Consider the following 16,514-nt stretch of genomic DNA (forward strand, 5'->3'; position numbering starts at 1 on the left):
CGGCTTCCAGTGTTCATGGAGAGTTTACCGACAGCACGAGGAACACAAGAGGGTTTTGCATGTTTATTTATTCATTTTTATGTAAGAACGGTACTGGCCATCGGCAACAAAAACACATAACAGCTCCACTAAAGTACCTGTTTCTAAAGAGCCTTAGTTTAATGCTTAGTTTAATGAGTCTATCAACGAGTGGGGACATGCAAATACGTGTTTATTTGCTTAAGTACAATACGAAGGGCGACAACTCACCAGCCCTTCTTGTGTCTATGTTTACTGCTTGCAATCTTCACGGACAGCTTACGGACAACACGAGGAACATGAAAGGTTTAGCGTGTTTAGGTTAATGGGTTTATGCACGAGTGGTAACATGCAAGCGTGTGTTTATTTAGTTAAGAGCAGTTGTTTACATGACGGCAAGAAAGCAGGAAAGCGAGAGTGGTGGCAGTAGAAGTAGCAGCAGAAGGAGAAGGAGGAAAGGAAAGTTTACTGTATATCTAAGCTGCGTTATTTAATTTTGTAGCTATTACCGTGCTGCTTTATTCAAGACTGTGCAGAGTTTATCGTTTGTCATTCTAAAGTAAAAAATAAGAACACAAAAAAGCTACAGAAAAAGGGAGCTTGAATTCATATCGTTTTCTCCAGCTACAGTTCTCTATCTGCTCTTAGCTATATTGTTTTCTGTCTGCTAAAAGAAAAAAAAATAGTTATTAGTAATCGCTCAAAAACGTTTGGATATGAAAGGCAAAGAAATAAAAGCAGAAACAGAATATTAATCGCTGGAAAACATTTTAAGGCAAAAGGCATGAAAAAAAAATAAATAATAGGAGGAACAGAATACATAAAAAAAGAAAACCCCTTTTAATATCTGGAGGACATTTAACAACAAAATTAAAGCGCGAACAGAGAACGAGAATAAACCAAATACGCTTTTTTTTTTTACACTAAACACCAAAAAAAAAAAAGAGTAGAACAGAAAAGAGAAATAAACGAAACCAAGAACAGACAGAACAGAGAGAACGAGAATAAACGAAGTGCCCTTTTTGAATCGCTGAAAACATCAAACACCAACAGAATTAAAGCAGGAACAGAAAAGCGAAAAAAAAAAACAATACTTTCACTTTCCAACAACAAAAAACAAAGGAAAAGAATATACCACCTGTTCTTGTTTATCTCTTGAAAAAAAAACAATATACACCACCAAAACAAAACCAGAAACACAAGAGCCAACCAAACCAAAATAAACTAAACATCTCCTTTTAACCGCGGGAATACGAGTAGCGCCAGGCAGCAACAGTGGACGTAAGCAGGAACAAAAGAAAATGAAGTGTTTATTCTTTTACCTGGCCGCGAACCCACTGCCAGCACGTCCCCTCTGGATACATGGCTGTCTGAGGGGGGAGGGGCTGCGTGACGGGCCAGACGGGACTCAGTTATTAGGCCGCAGAAGTCCACCAGCCGTCATGGGGTAGGAAGAGAAGGTGAAGGATTCCAGGGCCGCCCACCACCACCTGTCCCCGCCCCTCACCTGCCAGAAGGAGGGGGATGGGAGGAGGAGAGGTGGTTGCTAGCCCTGGTTTAGAATCTCAAGCTTGTGTATAGTAATAGGAACATTTTTTAATAGTGTAGGTGAAATAGTAACAGGGACATATCTAGATAGTACAGTGAAGGATAAGGTTATAAAATGCATATAGGGAAGTACTAGGGACATATTTTTAGTTGCGTAGATGAAAGGTAAAGTTTCAGAATGCATATAGAGAAGTGTTAAGGTATTTTTGTAAAGTATAGATAAAAAAGTAAGGTTTCAAAATGCATATAGAGAAGTATTGGACATTATTTCAAAGTATAAATGAAGTGCAAGATTTCAGAATGCTTACAGAGAAGTATTAGAGATAGTTTAGCAAAGTATAGGTGAAAGGTAAAATTTTAGGTTAAGTATAGACTAATAATAGAGGAACATAGAAAGTAGAAAGATATAAGATGTAAGTGAGGGTAAGATTTCAAGACGTAGAGTAAGATTTTAGAATAAATATGAGAGTAGAAATATTGAAATCTTTTGACATAAAAAGTTAAAAGTTAGATGCAAGAGAGCGTAAGATCTCAAGATTTGCATAGAGGAATAGTAAACACAATTTGCAAGGAAGATAAAGAGTTTAGATGGAATGAGAAACAAGCAATGCATAATAAACATCAAATGAAACAAGCCCTTCTATATTTGAGCTTTGCATAGAGAAGTAATATACATTTTAGCATAGAATATTAAGAGTTCAGATCAACTGAAGAGCAAGCACTACATCACTATATAACACAAAGATCAAATAAAGGCCCTACTCTATAGGATTTTGAACTTTGTATATGTAAGTAACACAATTTTGCACAGTACAAGAAGAAAATTAAGATCGAATGAACAGTCCTAGAATTATATAAGTCTTAGTATAGACAAACAACACATTTTCTATTGTAAATAATAACAGACAAGTTTGCATAATATAAAAAGAAAATTAAGATTGATTAATTAGTTTTAGAATTGTTTTGGATCTTGGTAAAGACAAACAACAAACAATTTCTATAGTAAGAGTAGTAAGATCGACTGAAGAACACGTAATAATAGATATATTTTTACAAAGCAGGTAAAGACTTAACATAGATTAACCCTTTCACTGCAAGACATTCGTTTCCCATAATCACTTAAAATTTTTCAGACGCTTATTTATTTTTTTTTTTTGTACTAAAGCATGTTCACTATTCCTGTAGCGTAGAAGATACAAAATTCATCTTTTATTCTCACTTTACTCTGTCCGTGCAAACTAGATTTTTAAAGCTCTGAGTTGCCGAAAGACGAACACAGCAGTAAAAGGGTTAAGAGCAAGCACTAGTTGCTGGGTTCTTCATCCTGTCAGCTGGATGGTGAAGTGTAAGAAGTACTCGAGTAGAAAACAGCAAAGGGAATATTAGAAGCCTCCCGGTGTTTTGTTTGGAGTTTGTTTCCTTATTGATTCGAATTCTTTGTAGTTTATTGATTTTATATAGTTGCCAAAGTTGATGAGCCTCATGATGTTTTCCTAAGTGTTTTTATCTTTATTTTTTTATTTCGGATTCTTTGTAGTTCACTGGATTTTTTTTAATTTGCGAAAGTTAATTAAGCAGTCAAACTTATAATTCTTCGTTTCAGATTCTTTATATTTCATTGCTGTATAGATTTGGACAAGGGAGCGGCTTTGTGGTGGTGATATAGAAAAACTTTACTTCCTGTGTTTCATTTCATCACCACCGCAATCCCGCTCAGTTCATTAATTTTGTGAAGTTGCGAAAGTCGATTGCCAAACTTACAGTAGTCCCTAGTCTCGCATTTCCCTCACGCAACACAAACACTTAATGACACACTTCTCAGGTCATGTCAGCTTGCACCTTTCACCTCTCAGCTTCCCTCAGGGTCGACTCAAGTTGATACGTCTCACGGCAGCACGTGTTCATTTTCTTCTTTTATTCTCTTTTTTTTTCCGTAAGAGAGTCACTGGCCAAGGAAAACAAAAAAGAGGAAAAAAAAAAAATCCCACTGAGGTGCCAGTCCCAAAAGACATGTCAAGAGAATCATCGCAAATTGAAGGATAAGTGTCTTGAAACCTCCTTGGAACGGAAAACAGCGCCACTAGTAGTCTGACTTAGTATTTCCCACTGATTTCATTCTCTTATGTAAGATTTTAAAATATTCATGTACAGAGGACTTGGTGTTTCTGTTTTCTTTCCGACATGTTGCTGCAGGGAGAGGTGGAAGGGGCGGGCATATTATTGTGCTGTATCCCGCTGTACAACGCTAAGGGCACCAGTAGTAGTAGTAGTAGTAGTGGTAGTAGTAGTAGTAGAGATACCCTCATCATACAGCAGATTATCAGAAGTAGTTTTGATACTCGCATTATAAAGCAATGGCAGTTTGAATACTCTCGTTATAAAATCTGGTTCCTGCTCCTTAACCCAGTATATGTTTGTATATGTACTCACTTATATCTTCATTCATGCATTCTATAAAAATACGAACTCAAATGGTCCGTCTGCGTAACATTCCCTACACTCAAGAAAGCTGCCACGCCACTTAGGTTATCAGCCGCGCGTTACTGAGACAAGGAGTGTGATGAGAGACTTTACTTGTACGCAGGAACATTCAAAGTACCGGAAGCCACACAGCCCCCCCTCCAGCTGATGATATTAAAGCCTGCTGACGGTGATAAAAAGAAAATAAATGAATAGATAAAAAGTAAAGCTCTCCACGTGGCGTACTACAATCACAAGTTTTATGTATTTATTTATTTTATTTATTTTTTTTATTTATTTATTTATTTTTTTTTTTTACCTTTATGTACTTTCTTTTTTTTCAGTGTCGGGATAATTTCAAGTCCACGGATTCCGCCGCATCGACTTTCTTCATCCCAGCGGTTTTTATTCTTTTTTTTTTTATCCATTTTCTTTCCCACACTCATGCGGCGTGACCACAAACCAGCGTGAGAGTGAGCGAGAGCATTAACCCTTCCACGATATCACGTCACCTTCAGATTTCACGTTTGTGCATCTGAGAACTATTTTCAGCTTGTATATATCTGAATTGAGTTATCAGGTTTTTTATTAATTATTTGGTTAGGTCTTAGCTTCACTCTGAGCCTCTTACATTGCTTGGAAAGAAGAGTTCTATGTATTTAAATCTCTCTCTCTCTCTCTCTCTCTCTCTCTCTCTCTCTCTCTCTCTCTCTCTCTCTCTCTCTCTCTCTCTCTCTCTCTCTCTCTCTCTCTCTCTCTGGAGTATCTTTATCTTCATAATTGCTTCCGTGGTGACACACTTTCAGACAAATGTGTTTTCTTGTGTTTGTCATCTCGCGTTTCTCTTTCTTAATTACACACAATACATCTTTTCTCTTTTCTTTTCTTTGTCTTTCACTTCAAAAGGCACGTTTCCTTTAATTCACCATTCCCGGGGGGGAATTTCCTCTCCTAAAACTCTTAAACTCTTGCAGACAAAGGTGAATGACCCGAAAACGAAAGACGTAGCAATTTCAAACAGTCGTGTAGTTTTAAACACTAATTTTTTTCATCTCCATGTTAGAAAGAATCAGTTTTATTTCATGACTCAAAGATGTGAATAGTTATACTCTGGTTTTTCCCAAGGATTTGATTTTTTTAATACCTGAAAAGTCACTCTTCAAAATTAAACACAGAATAAACCCATTTTCCTTCATAACTCAGAGAAACCTACAGACAATGAAATACAATCATAGGATCTTTCAACACCTCGGAAAATCTTACTTCCTTGATCCTTCCAGTTAGAATTAAATCCCCTTAACGTAATGAATTTAAATATGCAACATTAATAACCGGCGCAGTATAGGAGTATTTATGCATCCTTCAGGCACTCCAAAAATTCAAATTTCCTTTATCTGTGGATTTAGAAGGAATTAATCACTGTTATTCCGTGCATGTGTGGGTTGAGGAGAGCACTGAACTGCCGCCAGAGGGAGGAGAGGACACTGTGCAGATGGGTCTTTGCTCTACCGAGGATATCATTCCCACACGCCCCATAAACTTCCTCTTAAGTCCACAGATTCAATGCGATTACAGGTGCGGCGTGATATTTACCTGGTGTCTTGCATAGAATTTATATTTGTTCGTACATGTAACGGTGGTGATGGTGGTTGATGTGTGCGCAGTTCCCCGAAGTGTTGATGTCGTATTCTATAAATGTTTAATGTGAAAAGCGGAATCCGGGACTTAATTGCCTAACTCTTCTGGTTTTTCGTTTTTTTTTTTTTATTATTATTATTTGGGGAGCATCGTTCTAAGTGTATTTTTTATTATATTCACTTTTTTTCACCTTTTAGCTGGCTTCCCTGACACATAAAAAAAAAAGAAATATATATATATATATATATATATATATATATATATATATATATATATATATATATATATATATATATATATATATATACTTTCCCCTATCACATTTATATTTCGTCTTCCCTTTGAACTGAAATTTTAACACAAACCACTTCATTAGTCCACATATTCATTTCTATTTGATTTTATACCCATGTAATTCCCCCGAAGGTTGTGCCATCACCTCTTAGGACAACTGTGCATCGTTATTCATTATCGCCCAGCTCTGTTTTTCATTATCGGCGCTCGTGAGTAAAAATTAGGCACTCCCAGCGGGTTTCATGGGATTTGGGTTCTTGTCACGGTCAATGTGCGCCTCTGAAAACAGTGTTACCAATTATATGGAACACGCACCCCCGTATTTGTTATTCCGGGTTTCCTCAGTTATGTTTCGTCTCTCTCTCTCTCTCTCTCTCTCTCTCTCTCTCTCTCTCTCTCTCTCTCTCTCTCTCTCTCTCTCTCTCTCTCTCTCTCTCTCTCTCTCTCCTTTTTCTTCCTTCCTTATGTGTCTGTCACGTGTCCCTTGTATAAATGAAAAAAAAAAATTAAAGGAGAGAAGACCGTGTGTGTGTGTGTGTGTGTGTGTGTGTGTGTGTGTGTGTGTGTGTGTGTGTGTGTGTGTGTGTGTGTATGTGTTAAAACTTTTTAATCTGGATGGACACTCAGCTTTTTCCGTTAACTATTCCAATGTTTTCCTTTATATATTTTGTTTCTATACATTCTCGTCTTTTCCCCCTTTCGTTCCTTTTCCCTTGGCCTTTAAAAACAATTCTTACGAGAGTTCGAAGTGTTTAAAAGTCCTGAACCGACCCTCACGTCCCTACAACAAGTATACAACCTAGCACACTCTTTCTCCTTCCGCTTTAGGCTGGCCACCTGCACCACCACCCACTCCCTCTATCCCCTGTCCACATCAACAACACTTCCGTCCATCAATCTACCTGTCTATGTCCCGTCCACAGCCACGCACATCCATGGCGCACCCACTCGCTGTCACTACAGCCTCCTCTGATCCATCCAGTACACTTGTAGCTCTCTGTGGCTTATCCGTCTTATATTTGTACCCTGTTTAAGTCATCAGTGTTTCGTCTTTCATAACAGTACCTGGCATTTGTAGCTATTCTAATCGCTTCCTCTTCCCTGGCAGGTATCTTCAAAAATCCTGTCTCTCTCTCTCACTCTTACCGTTTTCTCCCACACGTAAAGGTAGCAGTATGTAAGTTTTTAATAACCGCTGTCTCTGAGATAGGAAATGTCAGCGTATCATACAGGGACTGCCACGTGTAAGCCTGGTCGCTTCTTGCAGCTTCCCTTATTTCTTATGTTCTTATGTTCTTATGTATCTGTTTTTCTAAAGTGCTGTGACGAATTCCTTTGTATTTATTTTTTTATCGTTGTGGACCCAGGCTCTCTCTCTCTCTCTCTCTCTCTCTCTCTCTCTCTCTCTCTCTCTCTGACCTAGTTATTTCTCCTGTCGCCTAAGAAATGAAGCTTCGGGACTCAGCGAGGAGGAATTCGAATGAGGTGCAAGGTTCGAACTATTTATTATTTAGGCGTACGGGAATTTGATGGTCGTCTGGGAGTGCCTGCTGATACGGAAACGTTTTTGCTGCCCTAGTGATGGAATATAATAATGAAGAGGAGGTGGAAGTGGAGGAGGAGTGAAGGTGTGGGTAATGGTGATGATTGACAAGAAGGAAAAGGAAGAGGAGGAGGAGGAGGAGGGGGAGGAGGCGGTGGAAGTGATAAAGGAAGAAGAGGTGAGGAGGAAGACAAGATGAGGAGAAGGAGGAGGAGGAAGAGGAAATTAGTTATCATGATGAAAAAAAAAAAAATTAAGAATATGATGACGTAGAAGAGCAAAATAAAGAAAAAAAAGTAATTGAACTGATAGTAGTAGTAGTAGTAGTAGTAGTAGTAGTAGTAGTTGTTGTTGTTGTTGTTGTTGTTGTTGTTGTTGTTGTTGTTGTTGTTGTTGTTGTTGCAGCAATAATAGTAGTACACAGCCATATCCTGACGAAGACTCCTATTTCAATACCATTTTTACTTAACATCTCACTCTTCTTAAAATAATAATAATAATAATAATAATAATAATAATAATAATAATAATAATAATAGTAATAATAATAATAACAATAAAAAAAGAATAACAACACATGCACTAACCTTATTTACCATTATAAGAACATTAAGTATTAACCTCCCCCTTGCCTTCGGATCAAACTCCTGATGTCTGTATTAAAACTATGAACTTAGCTCATTAGGAGGAAGAGGAGCTGCCTTGCCGGGGGGAGGAAACCTGAGTCTGGTGAGGAGGCGGCGGAGGGGAGGGGAGATGGCAGGGAATGGGGGTGAGGGAGACTACTGGAGGAAGAGAAAGAATGGTAAGAGTGAGGGTAGTGGGAAAGTACTGAAGGAGGAAGGAGGGAAGGGATGAGGTACTGGAAAAGAAAAAGGAGGGAAGGGGACGAGTGGTGAAGGGAAGGGAGGGAAAAAGGAAGAGAACAGAAGGGAAGGAAGGAAGGGAGAAGGGATACTGGGGAAGAGAAGGCAGGGGAAAGCAATTGGGGAAGAGGAGGGTAGGAAAAGAGGAGAGCTGGTAAAGAGAAGGAAAGGAAGGAGGGAAATGGGAAAGCTATTGGAGAAGAGAAGTTTGGGAGAGTAGAGAGAGAGAGAGAGAGATTGAGGTGTGTGTGTGTGTGTGTGTGTGTGTGTGTGTGTGTGTGTGTGTGACAGCTCCAGAGGGCGAGTGAAAATAAGGAGAAAGAATTGAGGCATTTCAACCATTCGTGTTTGTACAGAATTAGTTACTCAGGCAAGGCTCTGACGTCCCTCATATTCATGCCACGCTGGAGGTTCCTGGCAGAGGGAGGTGGGTGTGTGGGTGTGTGAGGGGGGGGGGGTGTATGGGTGTGTGGGTGTCTGAGGGTGGAGGCGACAACATATAGAGAGGCTGGGAAATGACAGTAGTTTGGTAATGCTTTGGAGTGTGTGGGAGTTGATACGAGTCTAAAAAAGATGATAAAAACATGAATGAAATAATAAGAAATAAGATTGTAACTAATGATGATAATAATAATAATAATAATAATAATAATAATAATAATAATAATAATAATAATAATAATAATAATGGTTGAACTCATCTCTTTAATCAACGACATTTACTAGTTATGACCAAGGCAAGATGGTTGAAATTTTGTCCTTCTCTCCTTCAAACTAAAGGAGTCATGTCAGAATAGAGAAGATTGTAAAATTTGACCTGATCCTTCTAAACCAACATCATAAAAGACATCAAAGAAATTATCGAAAATCTTTAATCTCCCTTAAAAAAAATAAATAAATAGATAAATAAAAACACATCTAATAGGAGTAACGTCTTTTCATTCCTCCTCTGTTGGCATTTCCCATTTTCATTTGGAGTCACATATTTTTGGTTTAGCATTTGGGAACCGTTAACCAGAGTGGACGCGCTTCTTAGCCTGGGACAGTGGCCAGAATTAATATCTAAGATACCCAAAACTTCTCCATATATCCTCTAAATAACAACGTATGCTCAAAAATAGTCTCCCAGGTTATATTTCGTCTTGCATTCATTATTTGTATCCTGGCATTGTCAAGGTATTGTGCAGTGGTACCAGCCTCGTGTCTCCTGGTGCCACAGCGGGAGGGTGAGAGTGGCTGAGCGTCGCCTCTGATTTCGTCTGCAAACTACAAGCAATATCCGCCTGGCCCTTTGATGTGTGGCTTTGATCAATGTTTAGGACTTGCATGTCAGGACAGCTAGCACGCAGATTGTATTTTGTAATTGCACCGTGTTGAAGTAGACTCGTATTTTTTTTATTTATATTTTATTTTTCCGTCTAAATGTAAAAATAATGGTATGAATTGAAATTGGAGGAATATTCAACGGTTCATTCCACGCACCCTTGCTAATGTTATTTTCACGTCCTGCAGTTGTCAGTAAACCAGAGACCATTTTACTAGTTAATTGCTCTATATTTTTGTTAAAGGTCTGGGATTTCCTCAATTAAACAATGAAAAAGTAAGGATAGAATGTTTGTTTTTACTGTGCATTTCTTTACCTGTATCCTTTGAGTTTAAGAAAAAATATCACAGATGAATGAGATATTTAATAATTATTGAAGGATTTTATCATTTATCTCTTGGCCAATTTCCTTTTTTTGTATTCAAGTAAATAACACGAATGAACGAGAGGCAATGTTTGATCATTACTAAAGGTTATTAAGTATCTCTTGGCTAGCTTCCTCTGACATTTAAGGAAAAATAATATGAATGAATGAGTGGCAATTGATATTCACGAAAGGTCACTCAATTTAATCATACAGTATTGAGTTCATCATTAATTCCTCTTTGTTTACTTCCATGTTTATCCTGACTCAATATACGTCTCTCTCTTCTCTCTCTCTCTCTCTCTCTCTCTCTCTCTCTCTCTCTCTCTCTCTCTCTCTCTCTCTCTCTCTCTCTCTCTCTCTCTCTCTCTCTCTCTCTCTCTCTCTCTCTCTCTCTATGTATAAGCTTAAAAGCCCCATAACCAAACGTAGTATTTTTTTTTTCCAATAGATATTCTATCTGGAAGCAGGACGTTGTGTAATCAAAAAATAACACTAGAAATTCTCACTAAACTGATATCCTATTCATTCCAACCGTAAACTGCAGTCCCGTGATTAAAAGAGAGCGAGTAAATACACACAAATGCACACAAATACGAAAAAAAAAGGAGGTTGTTGCACTCGACTTTCTCATCCACGTGCTACATGCAAGCATTCACTGTACCCAAAGTTTATTCATTTACTCACTCGCCGCCCTTCCTCTCTCTGCTTTAATAATATATAGATGGTGTTTGTAATGGGAAAGTTACAGGTACAGAGAGAGAGAGAGAGAGAGAGAGAGAGAGAGAGAGAGAGAGAGAGAGAGAGAGAGAGAGAGAGAGAGAGAGAGAGAGAGAGAGAGAGATTGCCTTTCCGTTCACTAACAAAAAAAAATATATATTTATAAAAAAAAAAAGGTACCCAACAGTACACACGAGAGATATGGAGATGAGCACGCTTTTTTTTCTCTTTTTTTTTTTTTCAATATGTTGGTAAGCGTTTCCATGTTGGCTGGACGATCCATTTCAGGGGAAACTGAGATATTCCGTCGGTACGTTTTTTTTTTTTTCTTTTTTTTTCTCTCTCTACTGGAATAGTTCGCCTCGTATTTAAATGGAACGAGTTATTTTCTCTAGTTTTCTTTCTACTTTCTTTCTGTCTCTCTTTTTCAATCAATGGAAGTGACTAGTGACGGATATGTATCGTCTATTTTGTATGTACTTTACTTCGTGTGTGTGTGTGTGTGTCTGTGTGTGTGTGTGTGTGTGTGTGTGTGTGTGTGTGTGTGTCATATTGATCCAGGAACATTAAACAGTTTTTTTCTTTTTCCCTTCTTATTTTTTTTTTCTTCGCCATCTTCATCGTCAACACCGTCTTTTTTTTCTTCTTCTTCTTCTTTGACTTTTTTTTTATTTCAGAAGGGCAATTTCACCTTTTCCATTTAAAATTTTGTTGCATAAATATTTTTTGTAATTACCGAAACTTTCCTCACTGCATAGTTATTTTTTTTACCTTTTTTTTCTTTTCTTGTTTTTTTTTCTCTTTTCCCTTTTCTCTTTTTTTTTTTCTCTCTCTCCAGAAAGGTAAGTTCATCTTCTCCAGTTAATATTTTGCTGCATATTCATTTTTTCTTTTTTCTAATTAGCGAAAATTTCCTCAAGGCATAGTTATATTTTCTCGACATTTCGAGATCCCGGTGGATGAATACAACGAATTCTTTCACAAACAGGTCATTTTTCTGCAGATGGCCCCGCTCGCATTTCCTGGATATATTAATGAACCTAACAATTTCCAGCAGGCCAATTTCCCTCATTCCTTCTAAAACTCTCTTCCTCTTCCACTTGACTTTCCACCACCGCGATCTAAACTTTGATTAAAAAATTATCTCGGAATCATTACTTATTTTTCCAGATGCTGACACACCGTGGAATTCAACTTATACTCAAGATTCTGGAGCCACGAGTTTTTTTTTATTTATTTTTTTTCAGCTGCAACAAGCCGCAAGAGCAACCCCGTTTTCTACATTCACCAGGTTCATCGTTCTATTTAACCTTCTTCCTCTTCCCTAGATCGCTATTCCCGTTTCGATACGTGGTCAGTGCTTTGGACAATCCCCTTCATCAGACACACCAATGCACATCGTTCAGTGACAGTCGTTTTTCCTGTCAGTTCCTCCATTTATGCAGTCTGTCCATCTTTGCTTTGTCTTTCTCCTGTTCTCCTGCCTTGGACCTCTCTCTGCACTACAGTTGCCGTCACGGGGATTGAAAGTTGCACCATCGTAATTTGGCAAGCTTACCCAAGAACCATGCATGCAGTACACTTAAGGACAACTTGTCATTGTTAATATATACGGGGGCAATCGTAAATATCGATATATACGAGTATATAGTCAATTTTCAGCTACCAATGATATATGTTGCTTGTATTTATTTGATTGATTTTACATTTTTTTTTTTCATTCATTTATTTTATTTTTATTTTGTCTTAATTTGTTTTATTTTATTTCATTTTTGCAATGGGGGCTCCAGACAAAGACAACAAAAAACACTGATAAAGACCCCCCTCAGATTTCACATATATGTACCTTTTTCATATATTATAAACAGTGATAAACATTCCTAAAACCACACCACTTGCATAGACTCTCACAGCGTTGACGGAGAGGTTGCCAGTGTACGATAACACAACCTTCACATCGCTTAACCTTCATTATCAAACATTCACGCGCTTAGGGATCCGTTCACCTGTTATTCCAGTACACCGGACTTCTCGTGTCTCTGTCTTGGGAAAGTGTGGGCAGTGCAGGGCGAGTTCTAAAGTCCTAAGTCACGTGGAAGGGACACAAGAAGGGATCTGCATTACTCGAGGGAAAGAGAAGATGAATGAGATGCAGACTCGGGTGATTTTCTCATTAGGGCCCACGCAGCATCCACCTGAAGATTTCATATGATGCTTGTTTCCTTCATTCTTTCTGTCTGTTCCTCTCTCTCTCTCTCTCTCTCTCTCTCTCTCTCTCTCTCTCTCTCTCTCTCTCTCTCTCTCTCTCTCTCTCTCTCTCTCTTACTGATTTTTTTCTTTTTTTCTTTTTTTCTTGTTTTTGTTGTTGTTGTTGTTCTTTTATTTTCTTGTTCTCCTTGTCCTTCTTCTTCTTCTTCTTCTTCTTCTTCTTCTTCTTCTTCTTCTTCTTCTTCTTCTTCTTCTTCTTCTTCTTCTTCTTCTTCTTCTTCTTCTTCTTTTTCTTTTTTCTTTTTCTGTGCGTATGTGTCTGTCAGCGTTTCTTTGTCTCTGTGTTTGTCTGTCTATCTTTCCATCTCTCTCTCTCTCTCTCTCTCTCTCTCTCTCTCTCTCTCTCTCTCTCTCTCTCTCTCTCTCTCTCTCTCTCTCTCTCTCTCTCTCGTTAGCCATTTTTCTTTCCAATCACAGCAATAAAAATGAACAAAATATATGAGTTATCGATTTAAACCCTCCTTTATTGGCATGAGTTATCTGGTGAGCCTTTTTGTCCGTCAGTTTTATCTATCAGTATTTTTCTTCTTCTTTTTTTATTATTATTATTTATTGATTGATTTTTATTGACTTACTTTTATTTATTTATTTCTATTTACTAATTTTTTTTTTTTTTTTTTTTTTTTAGAGTATCTCCAGATTCAGGTGGAACATTAATCACAAAGTATTTGCATCTGATTGGCTGGATGTTTTTACGTTCTCGTTTTCTGTGGACGATTTGAATTTTTGTACCCTTCATTTCACTTCTTTTACTTTTTTTTTCTTTTCTTTTTTTTTTTTTTTACTGTGGGTCGTTTAGATCACACAAAAGTCATTAATTTGAGTTGATGAGGATACGGAGGTTTTGGAAGTTGTTGCGAGATTCGTGTGTTTAGTCTGAATAACTCTCTCTCTCTCTCTCTCTCTCTCTCTCTCTCTCTCTCTCTCTCTCTCTCTCTCTCTGTGTGTGTGTGTGTGTGTGTGTGTGTGTGTGTGTGGCAACGTAAGTGTTTTTGTACCAAAGAGAACACAACCTAACCTTGATCTTCACTAAGTATCGGACAAAACAAAGACTCAAGGAGGAAAAACATCTCCTCCTCCTCCTCCTCCTTCTCCTCCTCCTCTTCCTCCTCCTCCTCTTCCTCGTTCTCTTTGTCCTCATCCAGTGTTATTAATTTCTGGAAGAGCAATGTGTGTGTTTTCTCTCTCTCTCTCTCTCTCTCTTCCACTGCCTTTCCATTACGGTTCACGAAAACTTTCTCTCTCCTTTTGTCCTGCTGCTTCCTCACCTGAAAATCCGATTGTGTAGTTCGTATACGTATCTCTTGGAAAGACTTGTTGAGATCAGTAAGAATTGTTTGCTTTTTCCCCTTGTGTTTTTTTATGCATTCCTCTTCCTCCTCCTCCTCCTCTTTCTTCTAATCCCTTATAAGTAATTCCTTTCATCTCTTATATAATCTTTTACCTTCCTTCGCTTCGTTCTTCCTTTGAATTGTAATCCGATGTTCAGACTAATATTTCCGATTTTAAATATCACACGCACCTCATGTCATATTATCATATCAATTAACTACTCTTGATTTCTTCTTCCTCTTCATCTCTTTTGTGATTTTGTGTTCGTCCTCTTCTTTTCCACACGCCAGTCTCTTTGCTAAACTTTTTCGTCCTTCTCCATCATTTAATTCATCTGGCACTTTTCCTTATCTTTTATCCCTCCATATTTTCCTTTGCCTAATCTGTTCCTCTCTTTTCTCTCACTCACTTGTCTCCCTCCCATTGTCTTCTCTCATTCTCCCTTTTATCTCGTGTCCTCATCCACTATTTCATTCACCTGCTTCTCTTCTTCACTTATCCATTGACCTTTTCCGTTCATTGTTTTCTTTCCCTAACTTTTCTTTTTATAATTTCTCCTCTCCTAACCTTTAACTCGCATCCCTAACTCTAACACACGCACACTACACAACAATAAATATAATATAATAAATGCGCTCACCTTTTTCTTTCGCTCTTCTTTTCTTTCTCTGCCCTTTTTCTTTACCATTTCTCCTCTCCTAACCTTCAACTCCCCACAATAACACACGTACACTACACAACTGCACGACAATACATCACAACTTGCAATGCACACTTCATTCCTCGCTGCCTCATTACTCCTCCTCGTAATTAGCAGGAATATGAGATGCATTGAAGCTTCACAAACTTCTCCAAACACTGGCTTATCCGTGTGGCTTATCCCTCGTCTGGTAGAGCGTTTCTGTGTTTGCGGCAGTGAGTGCTTTGTGCATCGTGAGCATCCCTCGTGACCTTTGCCTGGAGTGCCGCAGGGAATGGTAAAGTTTGCGTTGTGGAAAGAACGAAAGTCAATGTTGAATAGTAGGGACAGGTGATGTGAGGGCGTGGAAGGCTGGAAGGAGAAGTGAAGGCGATAAGTGTTGGTGGAAGTGAATGGAGTTTAGAGAGGGATGGAGATGGATAGATAGATAGATAAAAAATAAATAAATAAATAAATAAATAAAAGAAGACATACTGAGAAAGAAAAATCAGATACGAAACGAAAAAAAAATAAATAAAAAGTGGAGATGAATGCTGGTAGAATGGAGTTAGAGACGGAGATGGATAGACAGATAGACAGAAACATATTTAAACCTTTTCACTGCGATACGAAACAATTAACAGCAGCAGAAGTAATGCATGCAATCTTTATAAGCATCTACAAGAATTGTACGGGATGAAAAAGAATAGATTTTGTAATTTCTACCCAGTTTAAAGATTGCAGGTGGATCTGGAACGAGTAAAGATGTCTCAGAGTGATTGATAATTGGAAAGATGCACCGAATAGCTGTCAAAGGATTAAAAGAAGACATGCGGAGATAGAAAAATCAGATAGCAAACGGAGAAAAATAAATAAAAAGAGTTGCCGTTATAGACAGACAGACAGAAAAATTTAAAACGAAACTTGCTAAGGAAGAAAAATCAGATAGCAATACGGTAAAAACAATAAACAAATGAATAAAAAAATAAATAAATAATAATAATAATAATGATAATAATAATAATAATAATAATAATAATAATAATAATAATAATAATAATAAAATAAAAAGACAGCGTTACACAAGGCAAGGAGCAATAGGTAGGATAAAAATAATAATAGTAAAATGAAAACAGAGAAGACTTAACGTTACACAAGGCAAGGTGCAACAGGCCAGCAACAAGTACAGCGAGAGGTGTGTGGGAGGGAAGCCTTGTAGTTAATGAATGCAAATAATGATTGATGTTCCTCCTCTTTTTTTTTTTTTTTTCCTTTTTTTTTCCCCCTCCGCGAGCTTTCAACATTTTAAACTGGGGTCTTATTTTTCCGTCATTAAACGCTACTAGATTTGTTTGTCAGCTGTTGCGTCGTCTGCGGAGAAACCTTGCTGAATATTCTAAAGTACTTGACGACTTATGAAAGGTGACGCAAATGCAATGTATGATAAATGAACTGATGAA

The 16,514-nt window shown here is 37.8% G+C and overlaps 1 protein-coding gene across 2 annotated transcripts in view; it reads right to left on the reverse strand.

The window, feature by feature from the left end:
- LOC135109171 (ras-related protein Rap-2a-like) overlaps window positions 1-16,514 on the reverse strand; it is a 77,544-nt gene that overhangs the window by 40,330 nt on the left and 20,700 nt on the right. Inside the window, exon 2 of one of the 2 annotated variants that reach the window (XM_064020307.1) lies at window positions 1,341-1,525. The exons of the other annotated variant lie outside the window; for it this stretch is intronic. Within the exon in view, the coding sequence (XP_063876377.1) occupies window positions 1,341-1,382 (42 nt within the window). The 5' untranslated portion in view covers window positions 1,383-1,525. The remainder of the gene's footprint in view (window positions 1-1,340; window positions 1,526-16,514) is intronic. 2 annotated transcript variants of the gene reach the window in all.

The sequence above is a fragment of the Scylla paramamosain genome, chromosome 18 (genome assembly GCF_035594125.1).
Source record: "Scylla paramamosain isolate STU-SP2022 chromosome 18, ASM3559412v1, whole genome shotgun sequence".
Taxonomy (NCBI): Eukaryota; Metazoa; Arthropoda; class Malacostraca; order Decapoda; family Portunidae; genus Scylla; species Scylla paramamosain.